Genomic DNA, 23767 nt, shown 5'->3' on the forward strand with positions numbered 1-23767 from the left:
AGCAATCAAACTTTGGCCAGAATGATAGTTTTGACTGCAGGATATTTACCTCGGATTTGTTAATCTAGAAGCAAAACTTTTGACATTTTTTATGGACCCCTCCAAGTTGGACAAATAAATGTGTTGCAGGCATTACACTCATGATATGCTATCCAGGATAATTCTACCCGTGTTTGAACCCTCGCCTTCGTAGACAAATTATCGAGTAACCGAACTTCCTCTTGCGTTTATGGTTCTTTCTCTTCTGCAGAAATGGTTGCGGCAACTCAAAATGAACGGATCATATGGTGACCTGGGGGGGCAGTCTGATGCATTCTCTCTCACAGTTTAAGAATGCAAAGGGATTGGGTTTTGGATTTTATATATAGCTATTACCAATTAAGAGAGAGAGAGAAAGAGGGAATATACAACGAGAGGATTTTGGAGAAAAAAGTCACATTTTGGTAGTCTTTGATATGAGATTTGAAAGTACATCCGTGAAATCAAAGTACATCGTAAAATAACTTAATGCAGCAGGAACATCATTCTTCCCACCATTCTACCATGAATCATCCCTAATACCAACTGCAAGTTTCTCCCTTAGCATAATCTAGTAGGCATTAACCTGTCCCCGCCTTTCCAATCCCCCAAAAAACTGAAAAAAATCCTTTTCTTGAAGGAAAATTAGAAGAAACCACAGGCAAAGAGATTTAATTAGTGCATGCGGTGATGCTGCTCTTTTGTAATATACAAGGAACGAATACAATCTAAAATGCGTCAATGAACCGGACATCGAATGTCCGAGGATGAATCTGCCACACGTTAAGTGATGCATACTCTTCTAAGCATTCTTTCAGCTGAGCTTCACTGTAGCCCTGTAAGATTCAATTAAAGACATAAGTTCACCAGCATAGTAAAATTATTACCATGAAAAGCGAAAAGACATTAGTTTATTGAACATGGATTGCTCGATATCATGACTCGTATCATCTCAATGATCTTTTAAAATCCGTTGGCACCTCATTTGCCAAAGTTCGATCATTGGCCATGATAGCCCATGGACAAAAAATTTATTGTGATAAATGCTCTCCAGGAGGGAAAAGGACTGAATAATCATCATGGGCACTCCACAATACTGGAGGCTATGTAGGGCTCGAACTTGATTTTCAAAAATGCAGAAGGAAGGTTTGCCCTATAGTTAATGTCTGGGGTTACATAAACTATGATTACCTTTCTTGAGATCCAGTTAAGTGCATGAGCATATCTGACATCCATGGCGTTCATCCTTGCAGCTTCGTCCCTAATGATCGAATAGATGTCAGAGATGGCATCTAAACCTGACCTCCTCCTTTCATCTGAATAAAGTGAGAACTTCGACATTCTCATCAACCTCAAGGCCTCATCAACATCACTTTGAGCGACAAACTTCGATGGCCGGAGCCTTGCAAGTGCCTGGAACAGCATATACAAAAAAGTCAACCTTCGCGGATATTTTACAAAGCATCAACTTGAAAGTCCTTTAGATTGAAAGCATACCATTGCCAGCCGAAGGATACTAAGAAGTGTTCTGACTGTTGTATAAGAGTGAGGAGTGCTGGTTTTTGCCTCATCTTGCCTCATGCTGGCATAAACGCTGGCCATGTATTCTGTAAGGTCATCAGGGACACTGGGGTTCTCTTTCCTTGCCCTTGCGATAAAAGCTCTGGTCATACAACAGCCAATAAGACATTGTCAATTTGCAGACAGTCGTTAGGTTCTATCACACAATAATCGCTTACTGCTCTGGTTAAAGGACAGAATTATGGCAGGTAAATTACATGTTTTAGGCATTAAGTTGGGCATATAGATCCTATTCGTGGAAAGGTATTAAATCACACTGCACCAGCAAAAGGTGCAGGAAGTGAAGGCATCTATAGGGGCCGCAAGTTAAAAGCAGATGATACAATTTTGAAATGTAGACTACCTAAGTAAAGATGGTTCAATTGGGTTAAACCCAAGAGAAGGCGGTCGCTGATGCTGATGCACGTAGGTGACATGCCTTGCCATTTCAAGATCACTATCCATATCAGCTCGATCCAAAATTAGCCACAACAGATCGAACCTTGAGAGTAAGGCAGGTGGAAGATTTATATTTTCCGCTGGAGTTCTGCGAAGATCATATCGTCCCCTGAATATACAATGAGTTGGAAAAGAAAAATTGTTAGGGTGACAGTATAGGCACGATTTCGTGGATAGAAGATCACTTAATGAAAACCTTTAAGTTTCAGAAACAAAGAACAAACTCCGGAAACGAGTTGACTAGAACATAACCATGCAGGATTTGCAGCTGCAAGAACAGCAGTACGAGCATTCAGAGATGTTGTTATCCCGGCCTTAGCAATACTAACAGTCTGCTGCTCCATAACTTCATGAATTGCAGTTCTATCTGATTCGTCCATCTTGTCAAATTCATCAATACCGCAAATACCCTTGTCTGCTAGCACCTGCCCTCAAAGGAGAGTAATTTTCCAAGAAAATCAGAACCTAAAATTTAAAATTTACTGCTCCACCAATCTATGTTAATGCAAGCAAGAACATTTTGTGGTCTTACCAAAGCACCTCCTTCAAGCACCATTTCACCAGTGACAGGGTCCCTTTGAACTGCAGCTGTCAAACCAACTCCACTGCTTCCTTTTCCAGTGGTATATATGCCTCTTGGAGCTATTTTTATTATGTGCTTTAAAAGTTGACTCTTGGCAACACCAGGATCTCCCATCAAACAAATATGCAAGTCGCCTCTGATCTGCAATGTGGAAAATGTGTTTGAAAAGATTGGCGGAAATGACCAATCAAAAGACATGGAAAATTTTTGCAAAAATTAACGAAACACTGATATAAGACGAGCAAGAAACTCTTAATGATCTTTCGCTGCATTCAGGAATGGTGAAAACCACTTGACCAACTATCAAAATGTGCACCATAAAACAGACAATGAGTTCTTGCGTGCTGACTCCACAAAAGCCATAAGGTTTTCACCACAAATTCCAGCTTTACTTTGACCAAAGTTCTGGAAGGGCAACCACACTCACTAACTGAATAGTATGTCGATGCAGGTAGAAGAATACAAGAGCTACCTTCATCCCATCTTTAAGAGTCTTATCAGGGGCACCAACAAGCTGAAGAAGTAAAGCTTTCTTTACATCTTCATGACCAAATATTTCTGGAGCCAAAGATCGTGCCAACTTATTATAAATATCACCTTCTTCTTGCAGACAACGAATCTGCTCATCTTCATCTTCCCCTAGCTCATATCTGCAACAAAATGGAGAAAGCAACGAAAAGAAGAACTGGATAAGCATGACAATAACTTTTCAAGGGTGCAAGCAACCAAAAATCAGAACCAATGACAGACGAAAAGCATCAGAGATATATGTTAGAAGGAAAAACTTAAAGTGGTCCTAGTTGAGGAGTCAACAAACATAGACAGTCAAAAGCTGATGACTTTATTTCCACAAAATCACTTCTATTAGGGCCCAAAATTTGGTCATAACTGAATTTCCTGATTCAGGGTCAAACTTCGCAGAAATTTCACAGATATGGGAATATCTTTATCAATTGGCCCAAATTTCAAGTTAAAGCCTCTCTTTAGCTATGTGAAACACAATATATGTTTCCCTTTATTCATGGGATACAACATATGATCTTTAATTTTAAAGGGAAAACATAAAATTTTTTTAAAGGGAAAACATAAAATTTCCATTTCCAAACACAATAAAATTTCTTTTTGATGGTTGTCAGCAAAAGTGAAGCTTATATCAGAAAATTCACCAACACAAAGCTCTTTCGAAGGTACAGAGACAGATTAGTAAGACAAGAACACATGTAAAATAATAATATTCTTTTCTCTATCCGTACATTTAATGCAATTTTAGTATAGCACTTCTTCTTCAAAGGTAAAAGTGGCAATGCATGAGTCTTTAATCTGAAGACACACACACACACATACATCAGGCATGTAGGAGGTGTCCACATAAATTGATTAGTAACTGATATATAATCTGTCATATTTAATGGTTTAAACGATCATCCTTTAATAAGTTTTCACTTGAAGAGACCCAGAAAAGATATAAACCTTTGTTACCATATTTGTCAATATACAAAATTCGTAATCAATATCTCAATGGTATATTTAGGAATTTTTAAATATAAAACCCAAACCGTAATTAAAAATTTACTACTAATCTAATCTACTTTGTTAATTGAACAATGTCTAACCATATGTATTGAGGAAAAAAGATAGAAGTTTGTGGCCGTTAAGACGTGTTTATATTCAGTATTAGGCTTGAGAGGGCACTTGTGTAATAATGTTTCTTTTTAATGACTTTCTTGTAACTTTTCCCTCTCCTCTAGTCTATATAAGGAGGAGTTAGGGATTCCTTCGAGGTTAATCAAAATTAGTTCTCTTAAATTTATCATGGTATCAGAGCCCCAGCCGTCTCCTCCTGAGCGAGTTGTCGCCGACTGAGCGGCGCCAACCGCCGCCTGATCGGCGTCAGCTGCCGCCGCCCGACCCAGCCCTGCCCATTGCCGCCCGACCCATCCCTGCTGCCCCTCGTCGCCCTGCCCATTGCCGCCTGCCGCCGTCCTGCCCATCGCCGCCGTCCGATCGTTTGTTGTTGTCCGACCGTCGCCTCAGCCTGCCTGTCTGCTATCCCTCAGCCCGCCTGCGCCTCCTCCGCCGTCCGCCTGCGCCGCAGCCGCGTGTGCACTCTGCCGTTGCTCCGCCCAGCAGACTGAACGCCTGCGCCCGTTGCTGCTTCGCCTGTTCTGCCCGCATCCTTCTGTTGTTTCTTTCGTTCAGTCTGCTCTCTTTTACACAGCCGCCTTCTCGTTCAGGTCAACATGTCTCGTCTGATTGAGTATTGGTTGCTATCATCTTTATGATCTGTTCGTAGTTATATACATGTGATTGTATATTTCTACGCTTCTTATTCCATGGCTCGGTTTCCTCCTTTTTTTTTGAGTTCAAAGATGTTTGAAATTAGTAGTGGAGCTAACACCTCTTCCTTTGTATCGTCGGGAGAGATGAAGAGTTCCCCATTTTCCAGCATTATCACCAAAATGGATGGGGGTAATTACAAGATGTGGGCCATGCAAGTAAAAAGAACCTTGATCGCTCATGACAAGGAATATCTCATATTGGAGCCCGAGCCCGTACAGAAGGTTGGAAGATATACTACTTGGTTCAAAGATAATTCGTTGGTTATGGTATGGATTGTTGGTACTCTCTCTCAAGAAATTGCAAATGAAGTCTTGCACAAGGACAGTGCAAAGGATATGTGGGATTCCCTTGCTGCCACGTATTCACAGGCGAGAAATGAAACGCGCATTATGCAGCTTCATCATGATATTCATCAGATGCGACAAGATGGCCGACCTCTTCACACTTATTATTCTAGTCTCAAGTCCATGTTTGAGAGACTGAATAGCTACTTTCCCGCATGCAAGTGTGAACAACAAAAGGCATACAGAGATATGCTTATGGTAGGGGTCTTTCTTTCTGGTTTAGACTCTGTTTATGAATCCGCAAAGAACCAAATGCTTACTAGTCCCTCGATTCCTCCTATTGATGAGGCTTACAGTAGGCTCAGCAGAATTCCGATCTCTGCATCGACTGTTCCTGATACCACTTCTGCTATGCTTGCTACTCGTGGCAGAGGTGGACCCTTTTTTGCCAGAGGACGAGGGGGCCGTGGCCGTGGCAATACCCCTTCGCGCCCTGTATGTCAGTTTTGTCACCGCATTGGTCATACTGTGGATAAGTGTTGGCAGAAACATGGCCGTCCAGCTTTTGCAAATCAGACTGTATCTACTGATTCTCCTGAGCAGCCTAAGCCTCAGCACACTGCCTCCTCCAGTGAGCTGAGCTGCATGTAGATGACATTCTCTCTCAGTTGAGGAACTTGATTGGCGACAGAGCCCATCAAGCCCCTGGTCTGACCACTTCTACTGTTCCTACCGCTGCGAGTGCTTCTTCATCTGGTATGTATTTTGCCTGTACAGTCTGCTCTGCTACTGACACTACAGATTGGCTTATTGATTCTGGTGCATCGACACATCTCTGTGGGGATAAGGCGCAATTCACCTCTTACATCCCTACTCCACCGGGTCGTTCGGTTATTCTAGCAGATGGAAAATATTCACCAATTGTTGGACATGGAGAGGTCCAACTTACTTCATCATTGCCGCTGCAGCACGTTCTTCATGCACCAGAATTCCCCCATAGCCTACTTTCTATCAGTCAAATTACCAGAGAATTAAATTGTCGTGCTATATTTGACTCTTCCTCTCTTGTGTTTCAGGATATACTGACGGGCAGGGTGATTGGCAGTGGCCGTGAACAGGGAGGTCTCTAAAGGCTAGTGCATTGCTTTCCCTTTGCTGGATCTACCTCGTCGGGGTCGTCCTCATCCTCGGCTTATACTTGGCATTTACGTTTTGGACATCTCCCGTTTCATAAACTGCTGCATGTTCTCCCTCAGCTGTCTCATAAGTCGTCTTTTCAATGTGAGTCTTGTCAGTTAGGCAAACACCATCGGTCATCCTTTCCTCCGCGGTCCAGTAGAAGTAGCCACTCTGTGTTCGAGTTACTTCATTTTGATGTTTGGGGCCCGAGTAGTACTCCTGACCTTCAGGATCATCGGTATTATCTTGTTGTTGTTGATGATTACAGTCGTGTTAGTTGGGTTTTTCTTATGAAACACAAATCTGAAGCGGGTCATGTAATAAAAAAATTTATCAATGAAATTCTGACTCAGTTTGATACTTGTGTCAAGATTGTGCGCTCTGACAATGCTCTTGAATTATGTGCTTCCTCTTTAGAACAATTTTTCAGGGATAAGGGTATCATTCACCAAACTTCTTGTGCCTATACCTCTCAACAAAATGGGGTTGCTGAAAGAAAACACCGCCATATTCTTGATGTCGCCAGAACCATTATCATACACAGCCATGTTCCCCATTCTTACTGGGGAGATGCTGTTCTTACAGCATGCTATCTTATTAATCGCATGCCGTCATCTGTGTTGGGAGATCTTATTCTTTTCTCTGTTCTTTTTCCTGACAGAGAATTGTTTTCTGTTGCCCCTCGTATTTTTGGCTGTGTTGCCTTTGTTCAGTTGCTTGGTCCTGGGAGAGATAAGTTATCTCCTCGGGTTATCAAAACGATCTTTGTTGGTTATTCCCGCACTCAAAAGGGATATCACTGTTATGATCCTTCTACTCGTCGATATTATGTGAGTGCTGATGTTACATTTTTTGAGTCAACCTCTTATTTCTCTCCAAATGGAACTCAATTAAGGGTGCCTGAATTTAGTGATGAAGTCCACCTTCCTTTACCTCTCATGAGTTATCCACAACCCGTTGCTTCGCGTTTTGGGGCTATCTACAACGTCGCACTAAACCTGTTCAACCTACCCACTGTGCTCCTGTGCCTTCACCCAGCACGCCCAAGGTACTTCCTGAACACACAAGTCCTGCTGACAATTCTTTATGTGATGATGACACAGGGGACTCTCCAGAGCATGCTCCTGGTCCTCATATTAATGAACTTGATATGCCCATTGCTCAAAGGAAAGGCAAACGCAGTTGCACTTTGCATCCTCTCTCTGGTCATTTATCCATGGATAGACTTACTCCTACTTACCGACAGTTTGTCAAGGGACTGTCGGCTGTAGCTCTTCCACAGACTCCCATGGACGCTCTTTCTGATCCCAAATGGGTCGCAGCAATGCAAGAAGAGATGGATGCTCTTCAGTCTAGAGGCACCTAGACACTAGTTACTCCTTCATCTGATGCAGCTATTGTTGGTTGCAGATGGGTATTTACTGTTAAATACAGAGCAGATGGCAGCATTGAGATATATAAGGCTCGCCTGGTTGCTAAAGGCTATACTCAGACTTATGGGGTTGATTATTATGATACCTTCTCTCCTGTGGCACGACATGCTTCTTTACGGGTTCTTCTCGCTGTTGCAGTCAGCAAGAATTGGTCTCTATCACAGCTTGATGTCAAAAATGCCTTTCTGTATGGTGACCTACATGAAGAAGTGTATATGCAGCAACCACCAGGGTTTGTTGCTGAGGGGGAGTGTCAGAAAGTGTGCAGATTGAGAAAGGCAATTTATGGTCTGAAACAAAGTCCTCGAGCTTGGTTCCAAAAATTATCAGAGAATATTGAGAATGAAGGCTTCAGACGTTCTTCGACCGATCATTCCCTTTTTGTCAAGAAAACTTCTACAGGTACAGTGATAGTTCTTGTCTATGTTGATGATATCATTGTTACAGGGGATGATATTCAGGGAATTTCCAACATCAAGGACATCCTTGGACGACACTTTGTCACCAAGGATCTTGGTGAGCTACGCTATTTCCTAGGTATTGAGTTTGCCAGAAATCAGAAGGGTCTTATCATGTGTCAAAGGAAATACGTTACTGATGTTTTGCAAGAGACAGGTATGCTAGGATGTCGACCTGCCTCTACACCCATGGACATCAATACTCGCTTGTATGATGATGATACTGAAGATGTTGATGCTAAACAATATAGAGGGATTGTTGGGAAGCTCCTATATATCACTGTTACTCGACCTGATATTGCCTATGCTGTCAGCAGAGTGAGTCAATTTATGGATAAGCCCAAGAAAGTCCATTGGGATGCTGCTATGATGATTCTCAGGTATCTAAAAAATTCACCAGGAACAGAACTCTTCTTTCAAAATGGTACATCTCTCACTATATCTGTGTATGTTGATGCTGATTATGCGGGATGTCACCTTGACAGAAAATCCACTACTGGATTTTGTGTGTTTATTGGATCCAACTTGGTCACATGGAAGAGTAAGAAGCAGACTGTGGTTGCCAGATCAAGTGCAGAATCTGAGTATAGAGCTATGGCTCAGGCTACTGCTGAAGTTATGTGGGTTAGATCTCTGATGTTGGATCTTACTGTGGAAGTGCCTCTTCTTATGCAATTGTTAGGTGATAACAAAGCTGCTCTGTTTATTGCTAATAATCCTGCTTTCCATGAGAGAACCAAGCATGTTGAAGTAAATTGTCACTATACCAGAGACATGATTCAAAAGGGGTTTGTAAGTACCTCCCATATTTCAACTACAGGGCAAACTGCTGATATTTTTACTAAAGCTCTTGCAAGAGGACCATTCCAAAGTTGTTGTTCCAAGTTGACCTTGTTTGACATATACGCTCCAACTTGAGGGGAAGTGTTAAGACATGTTTATATTCAGTATTAGGCTTGAGAGGGCACTTGTGTAATAATGTTTCTTTTTAATGACTTTCTTGTAACTTTTCCCTCTCCTCTAGTCTATATAAAGAGGAGTTAGGGATTCTTTCGAGGTTAATCAAAATTAGTTCTCTTAAATTTATCAGTGGCCTCACTTTATTTCATTTTCATGCTTAAATATGTCCTTGATAGTTTAATCCAACACCAGACTTCATTAACAACATATAGTGATCAGTTTAAGAAAGCAGTGCATTTGAACTGTGAATTTACATTGATGATATAAAGGCAACCGCAATGTTAAAAAATATGTATCACTTGCTGATGATCATGGTGTCACATCTGTAGGCTTGATACTTTCCTGATCTAGGAGTGAGAAGGAAATTATAAAGTTGTGAATTCTGGAATAAAGAGTAAGAAATAAATCCTGTTGGCATCTGTCAATAAATTTTACTAAGTATGAACACAGTTTCGATGGATCTCCTGACAAGCATGGCATGTGAACGGTCCTCAGATGACAATACTTTGGAAGTCACACACATTCTTTATAAAGCAAATATATAATCTCTTCCAAGTAACTTGATAGAATGAGAAAGCAGATTCAACCAAAAATCGGAAAATCAACCTATATAACTGAGAATTATCTGCCCCTATTGCTACAAGTTGAAGCAAAGCCAGTTCTACTTTTTTCCATCTTATTTATTTACCATCCAGGGTCTCTCATCTCATGCCAAATGATAGCAACTAAAGTAGAAAAAAATGAAATTGAACACATACTCCTCATATCTTTTCTTAGAATGAGTAATGGACATTGCTTCCAAGAATGTGTCTGCCAACAAGCCCGCTTTCATTGCCCTGAACCCTGTATAAGAAATAGGGAGAAAAATTCCAGAGATTTCGACCACATCACCAGGCCCAACCTGAGAGGAAAAGCAATTAACTATTCAGAAACCAAGAAAAAAAACATTCTATGCCAACTACTTTCTATTTACCAAAGCCACAGAAATCAAACCTTTCTAGTTAGTTCTCCTCTTATATGAATAGTCAAAGATCGTGGCAGACAGCCTTTTGGAACATGTTGAGATAACTCTTGGATTTTTGCCTACAATAATGAGAAATGTCAAAGTGAAAGTAACCAATGTGAGATGAATAGTCATCTCAAACATTAATTATGATCATATTCAAATCTCTGTTTTATTTTCCATTGTTCAGTGTACAGCTAGTCCCTTAAATTTGCATTTATTGGGTATGTCATAGTAAAAGCAAAGTACTGAATGCTTCTTAGATTCCTCAAGGTTTTTGAAACCCTGAAAGACAAATTTCATCAAGTATATAAAGAGATCACGATCAATCACTCACAGTGAAGGTGGTCCAGCAAGCCATCAAGTTCATTTAGTAAACCAAATTAATTTAGGTAAAGATTCAAGAACACAAGGAAAAGAGAAAACTGTAAAGATCTTAAAAAGGAAGCAGTTACAGCCTTTAGCCAATGTAATCTGCTTCTGAGTTTTTTGTATATAAAGTTCAACAGTGGAAAAATCATTCAATTCCTTGCACTGTGGAGCTTCCAGTGGCTGAGGCTTCACGGAATTTGATTATTGTGCTTGAACAAGCTAAATTCTACTGACAAATGCATGATTAATATCCTTTCCTGCAGAGTTTCAAAAAGGAACTCGGTAGTGATTGCATACCTCTTGAAACTTCATGAACTTCGAAGCTCTCAGCTGAAGGATTAAATTACCCTTTGCCTTGTTTGTTTTGCACTGGTTAGATGGACATTCAAATAGTGGCATGTAAACTCTAGCAGTGACCTCCTGTTTGTCCATAAAAAAGTTATTTTAAGAATAAGTCACAAGAGTATGCAATGTGCATCATACTTTCTGAATACCAACCCACTGCTGGGTAGAGGTGCTAGTCAACCAATGTATCAGGCTATATAAGAATTTTAAGGCAAGATTCAGTTAAATCCACATCAGAAAAGCCTCAGAGGGTTATTTATGAGTTACTAGAGAAGAGTCAAATGATAAACGGGGAAGAAATGCAAGAAAAGAATTCACAGCATCCTTGACCAAATCAGGCACCCAACTAACATGATCAACCACCTAATTACCATGGTAAATGCAGAAAAAAAATTGAACCTTGAAGAGGACATGTACCTGATAAATTTCAAAGCCACATTCCTCACAAGTATAGACAGCAACTTGCATCAAAGGTTTCACATTTGAGCAACGTGTTACAAGGCCAGATACCTTTACTAGTTGACCAATATATGAGGAATTAACCTCCCGTATAGTAAATGCCTTCTCCTTAGAGAAGGGCTTTATGGACACCTCACTGCAGCCAATGGACAAGCAAATCAGAACCTGTGTTGATATTCTAGTACTCGCAGCAACAGAAAAAGTGCAAACTCACCACATATTATTTTACAGTTCAACATGGATAAACATTAGGTTCACTAAATTTCTCAAAAAGGTAATTCAGAAAAAAATAACGTGCAATGCAGAAAAAGACAATATAATTACAAAAAGTACAGATGCACACTCTAATACAATAAGAAAAAATAAAAAATATATTTGGAAAGGGAAAATGGAGAAAGAAGTGAAAGCTTTGGAGCTGCAAAGGGTCAACTGCCGACTCACAATGTGAAGACCTATGACAACCCTAGAACATGTCTCAGGCAAAAAACCTTCAGCAAGCTTCCACCTGTAAAAGGCTTAGGCCTCTATTGATCAGATACCACAGCTTTCATGATAGTAAAAATGAAAGTCCTAGAGAATTATTTTCAAACATTACGTTTTTTCATTTTTTCCTAGTCAATTTTAATTATGACATTGAAGAAGCTTTTACTAGTTTAACTTGCTGAGGTAGGTTTCGGAAGAAAACTCATTCTTCAGAAATTTTAAAAGAGAAAACAGTTGCATGTCAGGAGAAGCACTTTAAAGAAATAAACACTCTCATTTGATTTAACACTTTGAGAAAATGAAGGACCTACTATGTCTACCCTAATGCCTGGTTTCACACAACAGATTCGCTGAAGAGTTGACAAAGAAATAGTCACCGACAATCTACAAAACAAACTTAACAACCATTCAGATGAGCAGAGAATTTAGTGTAACTCCAGTAACAACCGGTGGCGTTTTTTTTTTTTTTTTATAACTGATGAAACTGCAACTAATTCAGGTGAACAACAAGAAAGCTTGTGACGAACATGCCATATTCATTGTTTCATTTGGGAATGCTGAGACACCATCGTTACCTATTGGATGTCTATCTAATTTGGTTTCCTGGATGTGGGCCTAGGTCATGCAGTCTTAACATCTAGATCCAACAGAGCTGCAGTTTTAAACATAGCTACCAATTCAATGAATAAAATCCAAATAATTGGATAGAAAAATGTGCCTTTCATTTTAATTTTTGTCCAGCAAAAAATAGAACCACCAGTCACCATGGTAAGCCAAAAAAATTGTCGCCTATGAAACAAAGTTGCAATCATCATAAGTTCAACCAACAAAATGTGGTGGAAGTAAATGACGTCAGTTGACAATTTATTTTTCCCAATAAAACAAATTTTTGTGATTGTTTTACATGCTTGTGTTAAAAGAAATATGAGATTGTAAAAGAAAATGAAAATATGTGTTAAGCATGCTAAGTCAATATATAATCTATTTGCATCAGTGTAAATTTCCTATCATGGTATAATAAAAGAGCCAGAACATCCTGTAATTTTATTTTCCTTTTGATCTGCATAATTTTGACCACCTTCAACCAGAATATACTTACAAGAGACGCTTTATCTCAGGAGGCATTTTCCTAAATGGGTCTGTGTTGTCCATATTTTCTGTGTCTTCTTCCAACCTTTGAGTCATTAATATATCAACATCATCATCCCCTGGATAAGGTACTGTTGGTTCTGGCAGAAGTTCATCCACAGCTTCTGCAAAAATAATAATATATCTGCGTGTATTTGTCCGGACACGCTGAAGAAGTTCTTCAGAATCCTTGAACTGCCAAGAAGAAGGCATTCTATGTCACATGTACTACTATGTAGGATCAGCCAAAATTACAAGGCAGGCAAAAGGAATTACCGTATCAAGGTCATCCAGTTCAATTTCAATGACACGCAGTGTTCGATTAGCAACATCTTGCTGTATACAGTGTCATGACAGTGAATAGAAAATAGTCAGCAACAAACTAATATCAACATTTTATAATAAGAAGTGAAAGGAAAACCACTAGGAAAGTTATATCAAGTTATCAGCATTTCTTAAGCTCCTTGAGTGCAACCAATTTTTCCATAGGAACTACATACAAGGAAGACAGTGATTTTGAATTTGTGTGTCACATTTTATATCAGCAATAATTTGAAGCTTTCCCTAACTAGCTTCAAAGCTTTAATTTTTTTTTTCTTTTAATAGGGTATGTGAAACATGACTGCACTTCAAGGGAAATAGATTTGCAGTATTGGTTTGCACGTTCAAAAGTATAACTGTTTAACTGCAGGCATCGAGCAGCCCATTAACAATACAACCAATTTTCAAATATAAAACACTAAAAAAATACATTAAAATAAAAACAAGCTTTCCAGGAAGAACGATCACAAGCAAGGAAAATAAACCAGGAGGAATCAAGAAGCGTGATACATACATAATTAGTGCTTCATGGTAAAATAGACTTTGTGAACCCAATCTGTCATTTTTGAGCCAGACATAGCAAAAAGTGAAACAAAAAGAAAAATCTAAAGCCATCATTAAAGATAGGAAGTTCTGAACTGGATTTTAATTGGGATTTAGAAATGCCAAAATAGACCAACTAGCAAGAAGGACAAGATCATAGTTCTGAACATTGAAAACCCAAAGTTTGGGCGTAACAATAATGACTTAATAAGTAAACCATCACACCTCTGCAAAATCTCTTTATCTCATTCCCGTTTCATTCTCGTAGTGTATCAAATATCAATCATCGACCATCTAACCATGGAAGGTGAAACAGAGGGTCATGACCCATTAGATACTATTGTTCACGACAACCGAGTCAAAAAAACACCATTGAACATAAGGTCTGCCTCATGCTACGATTTCAACATGGCAACAATAATAACGAGTAATTTTTCATTTCCTTTCAGCGTAGCAAAAGAACAGCGATACCATCTTCACATGCCTCTCCGTCCCACATCACTCATAGCATACTATCAACAACTACTGAAGATATTTTGTTTCACAGATAAACGACAAAGGACAAACAAGTAAAACTGCACGAGTATTATCTCCCAATCATCCGAACTATTACCGACAAATGCTCAAGATAGAGGAAATAAAGAACGGGAGAGAGATCCAGACCAGGATGTTCATGTACTTGCGTTCTCCATTAGCGTCAACGAAATTTCTCAAAAACTCCTTGCAGAATTCTACAAGAGGAAAAAGAAAGAAACCCAAATATCAAAACCAGCAAAGGGAAGTGGATCCCTGTGTCTCCCATCTAGACGGGGAAACAAAACACGGAAAAATTTAGACAAAAACGGGAACGAGGAAGAAGGGTAGGGAGATCTAGTGAAGAATCCAAGGTTTAGCTTGAAGGCTTACCCTTGTCGCCTTTGTAATCGGGGCCCGGCATTCTTCCGCTTCTTCCTTTCCTCCTTCCCGCAGAAATGAATACACCTAGAGGGAGAGAGAGAGAGAGAGGAAATAGTCTGATCTAGGGCGGGAAATTTTGGCGGGAACACTTATGCCACAAAAGCCCCTACGCAACTTACGGTTTTACAATTGTAAGAAGACACAGATTTCTGTCAAGCTTTCCGGGGCCAGGATGGGTCCGTTTATTAGGCGAGCAAACGGATCGGATACGTTCCGGATCCTTTTAGGTATAAAAGTCCGCATCAGATAGTTCAGAATAGAAATCCGGATCCGAACAAGATCCGAATAACGAGTCGGATCTGAATTTGAAATTTATATGAATTTCTACAAGTACAAGCCGGATCTGATTTATATAAACCCCCACATCTACATGCAACCGGTATCTCTAAATGGATTTGGATCCCAATCGACCTAGATCAAATGGGAACAAAATATAACAGGCTCTTGAATAGACGTGGCTGAGACTATCCAATACACACTACAGCGAGTCCTAGACCCGATAAGGACTCGGTCGAGCCGTCTCAAGCTCGTTGCTCTTGTCGAAACCAAATGGATCTCAAACAAGAGCGAAGGTAGGTGTGGGCATTGTGTGGGCAATTGATCACATAGACTCACACATTTATTATCGTATTAAAATTTCATAGTAGTTTTTTTTTTTTTTTGTTACATACACATGCTTGTTAAACATTTAAAACCATATAACTAGTGTCCCTTAGCCTAAATTTTGTAGTTTCACCGTTTATCACATAATGACATGAGGTCCCAAATCTGAATTTGAAAGTAGCGGACATGACCTGAACTTGACCGGATAAGTTACAATTCAGGCCGGCGACCGCCAGAATGAGCCGGACCTACCAATTTAGCCATACATTCAGAACCCAAAAGCTTTAACAGATCCAACACGTTTTGACTCCTCCCATATTTGCACACAGTATTTTGGATTTGAGAAAGATCCAGGATGAAACTCCACCGCAGGCTCGAATTGTACAAACGAATTTATTGGTTTGAATTTGGACCCGACCCGTAAAGTACCGCTATGAAAGGGAGAAGCATAACAAGAAAGAAAAGAAAAAGTGTGGCTGCTGGGATTCGAGCCCAGGTCTCTACGGCCACAACGTAGAATTCTTACCACTAAACTACAGCCACATTTTGTATTAGTGATCGTCTCTTTAATTACTTAATAGTTCGATAACTCTGTTCATACATTTACTAATTCAGCTGTCGGTTTCGAAGCATTATTCAGTTCGCTTATTTAGATCTTTCCTCCCCATGTGCCTGTCTAATTGAAGAAATCTGACTTAAGGGGACTCGTATTGCCATCTCAAATAAAAACATGAAATACATGACTTTCTTCTACAACCCATATTTTTCTTTCACAGACTTGTCTATTTTTTTGTGAACCATTTATTTCAATTGTCACCTTTGCCTCATATGTACATATAAATCTGTTTGTAGCAGTGTTTGAGGATGACCCTTCTGCATTGCATCATGTATTTTTTCATTAAGGGGGCATAGGATTATTTGGGATTTAAAATCCAATAATACAATGTAGATACGACGTGACATGTTTTTGTTAATATGACAAACGATTTGTGGTAAAATAAAGTATTCATCAAATTAAACATAAGACCCACATTTGAGATTTTTATTTGTAGTTTTCAAATCTCATATTATGAGATGTCAAATCTAAAGCTATCAAACGCCCCCCAAGTGATCGCCGGACATGGCATTCATCGTTAGGAAGCATGAGAATGAGACGGCGGCAACGTGGAAGTGCCGGTGTCTGGACGGCTGCTCTTGGAAGTTACTGCGACCAACTTCGTTTTAATGAATGCAAGGAACAAACTGCTAGAAGAGAGCACTGCTAGAAGAGAGCACCCACATGCTCCCCACCTCCAGGGACACATGGTGTTTTCCGTGAAGAAGACAACATGAGTACTCAATCTAAGCAACAGAGCTCGGAGATTTTGTCCCTTTCATCCTTCCGTCGCCACTGTAACATGACAACTGTTGGAAAAAGAATTCTGGAGACTCTTCTTTCCGAGTTGTGGACGTGTTAAAATCCGATAGTTGAAAACGGAAATCAAACAATTCGGATTCTCAATTCAATCAGAAAACCCGGCCGTTAACTCTGGTGGGAGGAAGACATTTTTCAGAAAGATGATTAATCCTATATATTGTCAGCAATTTTTTCTGAAGAATCTGTGTCAGAGTGAAAATCTTGTCTTTCTGATTCTGAGGAAGGGCACTTTGCTTCGGCTTCCGCAAGAAAATGACAGCATAAGCATTAGCAGTTGCGCTGCCTCTCGCCATGCCATTTCCTTTGAGTCTAGCTATATCATTATTTTTCGCTGGATGATGCAGCTGATATATGCGGGTGAATTGGAAAGGATCTGGGAGTTGCCAATTTCATTCATCAATTTTTTGTTGGCACAACGATTGTGGGGTACGTTTATCACACGTCAACTTTCCTTTCATTTGAACATGGCTGTTTGGGAGGTGGAAGTCGGCAGAGAGATCCTAACTGCTGCTGGCTATGCGAGGTTCAGCATGCTCCAGAGTTTAAAATGTACTATTTTTTTAAAAATAATCATAAGGTTTGGCGTTTCATTGTCAATATTACAGTCAACAGAAAATGAGAAAGATGAAGAAAAAAATACGTTAAAAATATTTCATGCTATACTGCTGTCCAAGCTTCAAAAAATACATTAAAAAATTTACTGTGGGGCATGAAACCCAATTATCAGTCACTAATGCACCATGGAGAACAAATGAAAAGAGCACCAAATTATGGAGCTAAACTTCCTAAGACCCACAAATCTGTGGCAACAAAAAAATTATAACTGAATCTTGACAAAATGAAAATGCGGAAGCAACGGCTAGTTGTAATGTCGCCAACAAAAATGGATAATCCAGAAACAGAATGGGAAGTCGAAACATCAAAATGTTGTATGTGTCTCGGCATTTGATGTCAAGTTAAATGAAGCCAACTCTGCAAGGTGAACTCTGCTGCCCGGACTAACAAAAGAGAAAAACCGACTCAGTCAATATGATGGCACACCATAGACATTATTCTGCAACTCTGCTCCAGGCATTGACCCCACTAAATGACTGGATGTTCCCCAGGATGATGGAACTATGTGTGCGTCTGAAGAGAGAGTTCCTGTAGCGTCTGGATTTTCAGAGACAATTTGGTACAGTGGGTAACAGTCTCCTTGCTGGGATGCATTCATGGAGGCACCAGTTGCACCAATGAGGGAACTCAGTGAATTCATTCCCATGATCATTTGCTGATTCTGATTGTTGCAGGATTCAGAGACAAGAGGTTCACAAAACAAATGTCTGGCAATGCTTTCCAGAACTTCTTGATTTGCAGATATGTTCTCGGCCCTGTTTGTTGGAAAGGAGGGATAACAGGGAATGACATGTCCTTGAGAGAAATGGTTGACTTGGTTGCCAAATGTGATATTGCTTGGCATATTCAAGTATGAACCTTGAAAAGAATCGTGAATGTTACTGTAAGCTGGTTCATAATATTGTTCACATCCGCCCATGTACCCATCATCAGAATTACTGATACCCTGTTCTTCACTGTTAGGAGAATCCACCACTGCAATAATGGAGAAAGATATAATGAAATCCTTGTTCTTTACATGTATGCAGGAAAAATGCAAAATGGACAAACAAATATATCGACTACGAGTCAGATGTCTCTGGCCTTTTTCCTAATTCTGATCCTCCAGATGTGGACAGCGTGGCTATATTTTTCATGAAGAAGGCACAAATTTTGAGCCCCGAAATATGTATAAAAGTTCCAACTGATGTCTCAGGCCCCAAAACAGCAAGGTTGATTATTCGAGAAGAAATGCATGTAGATCCCATCAAATATAGCCACTGGTGTAGACCAGGTTTAGTAATCCAGACAAATAAATTGTTCCCCTTATAAACAACACTATTATATATAGTCAACATCTGAAACAGCTACTTGCGTACAATCAAAGTTTAATACCTGAACTTGGAGAAGCAGGGTCAAAATCAAATGCAGATCTGACATGCTGAAAGTCTCCTTGATTGAATGAACTGCTTGCTCTTTGAGCTTGGACACACAACTGAACTGGTGGATGAAAAATCTCGTTTGAGATTTTTCTCCGAGTGTATGGAATAGTTGAATTATTCTGCAGCAGTAAATCGGAAAGATGACCTCCATGATCTCGATACTCCTGATTGCCTGTTTCAAAATATGGAGAAACAGAACTTGGAAAGTTGGCCTTAGATAACATATGCAGCCGTGAGTCACACTGTAGCATCTTTTCATAATGCTTCTCAAGAGTTCCTTCAGCAAATTGAATTAAGTGTCTCCTGTAGGAAGAAATTAAGAATATAGGCATCAGGAGAAACCAAACAAACGTATGAACACATTCACAGCAATATGCAAAGATCAAGTGCACAGAGATCAAAGTGCATGAAAAAGCACAAACTAACATACAAAGAAAAAGCTTATCGTGCATCACTTAAATGAAAATATTGAAAAGCGATGTGTGACTTAACTTTTGCCATATTTACGCCTCTGAATGTTTTATGAGAAAAAGATGATGAAGGCAGACTAATACTAGCAACACTGAATGATAAATGTTCAACATGCACATGCTATATACCTGTACGTAACAGCTTGACCTCCTGTGAAATCATTTGCTGCTTGCCACAAAGTGTGCTTTCTAGGTTGAGGCTTTGTCTCACTAAAGAAGTGGGGCACCTTAGACAGCTGAATTGAACAATATAACCCAAAGAATAAGATTTCTGTGGAAGTCCAATATGAAAGTTGCATATAGAGAAGCATTTCATAAAAATGTCCAATACTAACCTCAATTTCCAACTGATCAGGATGATTTTGACGATATATAGTTCTAAGCGAAGTTATATCAGACCATTGGATCTCAATTTTACTTTTCAATCCTCCTTCCAGAACCTCCCATACAAGCTTGCGCTTAGCAAAGTAGCACTTAGCCACTAAGTCTCCGTCATACCTTGAAACCCGCTGTAACCATAAAATGTATAATAGTTCAGTAATCTGTCTGTTCAGCTAGCTGCTGTGTATAGAGACAAATAATAATCTGGGTTTCAAATTTTAGGGAGCTGACAACTTGGGTATTACCTCCCATGAACCTATTTTGAGAAAAGTTGCAGCGAAATTTGAAGCCTTCATCTTTTCTGCACTTGGAGTATTCAGAACTGCATTGACTACCTTATCCATTACCATCTCATGTTGCAGACTCTGTTTTTCATCAGACTCTGGCGGTTGTTCTTGAGGTAGCTTTGCTTGAATGAGTTCCATAAAGGATGGTGTTATTGTCAATTTCAAACCGAGGGGACCTGGCTGAGTTGGTTCTTTCTCCACATCCAATTTTATCCGCTGCAAATTTAAATTCGAAAATCAACTGCAGGTCATGTATTGGCAAAAATAAATTCAGCAATAAAGATGGCAAACTTGATATTTCAATTAATGCCAAACTTGTCAGCTTGAGGTGATGATCATCAAAGATACCAAAGTCCTCAATGGTATTTTCGTTCTGTTGCAGAAGGCACGTGCATGTTTCATTGCCAGGAGTAAGAAAAAAATGAAAACAGGGGCTAAGCAGGACTCTATTTTGTACTAGAAATACGCTGAAATGTTCAAATTCAATTCTCTCAATTTGTGAGTCATTGCATTTGGTCTTAGTCTGTATGAACAGCTAGATCAGGTTATCCTACCAGCAGAGGGCAAGGACACTACTCATGAACTGTCTTTTTTTCCTTAAAAAAATCTAAACAGTAGGCCATCTTAACAATTACAGACCAGTCATCTTGCATGCAACTGATAAAAAATAACTCCTTATTGAGTTCAAGTTTTAATAGCACAGCAGAAGCTCTGCTATTATGGAAGCAATAAAAAATTGACACTGTCCACCAATCTCTTAGCATGCAACTGAGAGCCATTGTGCCCAAAAATCATGCAGCAAAAGCCTGCCATAGCTCCCAATTGAGAGCCATCGTGCCCAAAAGTCATGCAGCAGAAGCTTGTATAACCTACACATTTAAAAATTTAATATTCTCATCAGCTTCAGTTTTAGGGTGGAGAGGACAGCTATGCAAAGACAGATGGTAAAGAAGAAAGATGATTCATAAAATGTAGAAACCTCCTAAGAAACACAAGAAGCCGAAGCAGGAACATTTTTATTTTCACAGGTGTAGGCTCAAAATGGAATTTTATGAAATGATAGTGTCCACGAAGTGCACTGATTGACTAATTAAAGTCGGAAAAAGCCAGTTACAAGATATTTAGTTCAATCTTGTCTCTCTGATAAGCATGCATGGTATGAGCATTAAACCATTTGGATAGATCCGGCATAAGGTCACCAGCACAAATCTTCACAAAACTTCAGCAATAGCGTAACTCCTCAAATTATAGACAACCACACGCTAAATGTTAATGCATCAGCCATACCTTCAGCTGATTACCAAAACCACTCCCCTGGAAGCGTCTCTTCAACTCCAAAGCCATGCGGGGATCCATCTCAACAGCGATGACTGTCTTTGCAACATTCAGAAGCTTACTTGTAAGATTTCCAGTACCAGGACCAATCTCTAAAATAACATTAAATTTGATACAGTATAGAAAAGGTACAACCTACAAGTTTACAACCCCAATGACTTGTATGTGGATAATTATTCTAGATGAACATAAGCTTGTTAAAGTAACGAAGAGGAGAAGCCTCCAGCACCAGACAACAACATAAGATGCATGATGATAAAACAACCCAACTAAGAACAATGAATTTAGCAATGTAAAGCAAAATAAGCACTATATATCCCATAAAACTCTCTTATTCCCTTTCTTCTGCAGAAAACTGTACAACTAAAAGAAAGGAACAATTCTGGACAGCATTCGTTGTTTCTTTTTCACGAGCTACAAGTTCACTCGAAAATCACAAAATAACCTTGTTCGAACCTTTCGAGCTATGCTAATCAACCTACCAAATTAAACAAATACCATTGATGCTCAACCAAACGCCTACCGCCAAATTAAGCAAATACAATTGATGCTCAACCAAACACCTACTACCATCAGCAAGAACAATGTTTTCCTACTCCTCCATGTTGAGCAATAGCGAGAGCAAGCAATCGAGATAGAGAGAGAAAGAGGGTGAGAGTGACGAAGGTCCGCCGCCAGCCCTTACGCACAAAGCGAAGGAGAGGGCCAACGGCCCTTCGTCAAAGGCGGGAGAGAGAGAGAGATAACCACGCATAGAAAGAGAAAAGGAAGCGAAGGCTGCCGGCGGCCGGCCCTCAAGCGAGAGAGAGAGATACCTGAGCGGCGCCGGCGGCCAGAATCAAGAGCGAGGGGGCGTCGCGCGTCAGCCGTGGAATCAAGAGAGAGGGAGGAAGAGAGATGCCTGGAGAGATGCAGGGTTTCTTAACAGAAATCCGTTTGGGTCGGTGACAGTTACTCTTTTAAACCTTTTAACAAATGAAAAAAATTATAAAAAGCCCCCTGACAACTACAAAAATATCACATGGGCGCCTAAGAATTTCCAACTAATTCTCAAACAGCCTTCACACTTGTCTTTCTTATAGCACAGCACTTATATGAATAGATTTTTGCCGCGCGCCTAGCAATATCAAAACTGAAGGTTAGAGTTCTTACTCTCAATTCCCAGTTCCAAGGCTGAGGCTTCATGGACTTTGATTATTGTGCTTGAACAAGCTAAATTCTACTGACAAATAAATAATTAACATTCTTTCCTGCAGAGTTTCAAAAGGAATTCGGTAAATGAAAAGAGAAAACTGTAAAGATCTTAAAAAGAAAGCAGTCACAGCGTTTAGCCAATGTTGTCTGCTTCTGAGTTTTTTGTATATAAAGTTCAACAGTGGAAAAATCATTCCATTCCTTGCACTGTGGAGCTTCCAAGGCTGAGGCTTCACGGACCTTGATTACTGTGCTTGAACAAGCTAAATTCTACTGACAAATGCATAATTAATCTTCTTTCCTGCAGAGTTTCAAAAAGGAACTCGGAAATGATGACATACCTCTTGGAACTTCATGAACTTCGAAGCTCTCAGCTGAAGGATCAAATTACCCTTTGCCTTGTTTGTTTTTGCACTGGTTAGATGGACACTCAAACAGTGGCTCTAGCAGTGACCTCCTGTTTGTCCATAAAAAGGTTATTTTAAGAACAAGTCACAAGAGTATGCAATGTGCATCATACTTTCTGGATACCAACCCATTGCTGGGGAGAGGTGCTAGTTAACCAATGTATCAGGCTATATAAGAATTTTAAGGCAAGATTCAGTTAAATCCACATCAGAAAAGCCTCAGAGGGTTATTTATGAGTTACTAGAGAAGAGTCAAATGATAAACAGGGAAGAAATGCAAGAAAAAAAATTCACAGCATCCTTAACCAAATCAGGCACTCCAGTAACATGATCAGCCACCTAAGTACCATGGTAAATGCAGAAACAAATTGAAGCTTGAAGATGACAAGTACCTGATAAATTTCAAAGCCACATTCCTCACAAGTATAGACAGCAACTTGCATCAAAGGCTTCACATTTGAGCAACGTGTTACAAGGCCAGATACCTTCACTAGTATGAGGAATTAACCTCCCGGATAGTAAATGCCTTTTCCTTGAGAAGGGCTTGATGGTCACCTCACTGCAGCCAACGGACAAGCAAATCAGAACCTGCACTCGCAGGCAAATCAGAACCTGTGTTGGCGGGAAATGTTGGCGGGAAACAATTCTACCAAAAATGCCCCTACACAACTTACGGTTTTACGATTGTAGGAAGAGAGAGATTTCCGTCATAGTTTTCGGGGCCAGGGTGGGTCCGTCCGTTTATTAGGCGA

The 23767-nt window shown here is 39.9% G+C and overlaps 2 protein-coding genes and 1 non-coding gene across 28 annotated transcripts in view; all 3 read right to left on the reverse strand.

Annotated features, from left to right (window-relative positions):
* Positions 1–477: 477 nt before the first annotated feature.
* LOC116255313 (DNA replication licensing factor MCM7) lies at positions 478–14944 on the reverse strand. Its single transcript, XM_031631110.2, has 15 exons — positions 14835–14944; positions 14592–14659; positions 13341–13400; positions 13036–13259; positions 11412–11589; positions 10947–11069; positions 10268–10357; positions 10033–10175; positions 3093–3270; positions 2570–2761; positions 2290–2462; positions 1943–2146; positions 1516–1681; positions 1210–1431; positions 478–854 (listed from the first exon to the last, which is right to left on the reverse strand). The coding sequence occupies exons 1-15, from the start codon at positions 14863–14865 to the stop codon at positions 747–749; spliced, it is 2160 nt and encodes a 719-aa protein (XP_031486970.1). The 5' UTR covers positions 14866–14944; the 3' UTR covers positions 478–746.
* Positions 14945–15959: 1015 nt separating this feature from the next.
* Positions 15960–16031, reverse strand: TRNAH-GUG (transfer RNA histidin (anticodon GUG)). The gene has a single exon. It is a non-coding gene; the product is annotated as a tRNA-His (tRNA).
* Positions 16032–17532: 1501 nt separating this feature from the next.
* LOC116255314 (uncharacterized) overlaps positions 17533–23767 on the reverse strand; it is a 31544-nt gene continuing 25309 nt past the window's right edge. For 9 of the 26 annotated variants that reach the window (XM_050077875.1, XM_050077872.1, XM_050077870.1 and 6 more), the window contains 2 exons: positions 18895–19244; positions 17533–18495 (listed from right to left, as the gene is read on the reverse strand). In XM_050077875.1, coding sequence (XP_049933832.1) covers positions 17930–18495; positions 18895–19244 — 916 coding nt within the window. In that variant the 3' untranslated portion in view covers positions 17533–17929. The other 17 variants (XM_050077853.1, XM_031631111.2, XM_050077852.1 and 14 more) reach the window with 17 other exon arrangements.

Source organism: Nymphaea colorata, chromosome 5, assembly GCF_008831285.2.
Source record: "Nymphaea colorata isolate Beijing-Zhang1983 chromosome 5, ASM883128v2, whole genome shotgun sequence".
Lineage (NCBI taxonomy): Eukaryota > Viridiplantae > Streptophyta > Magnoliopsida > Nymphaeales > Nymphaeaceae > Nymphaea > Nymphaea colorata.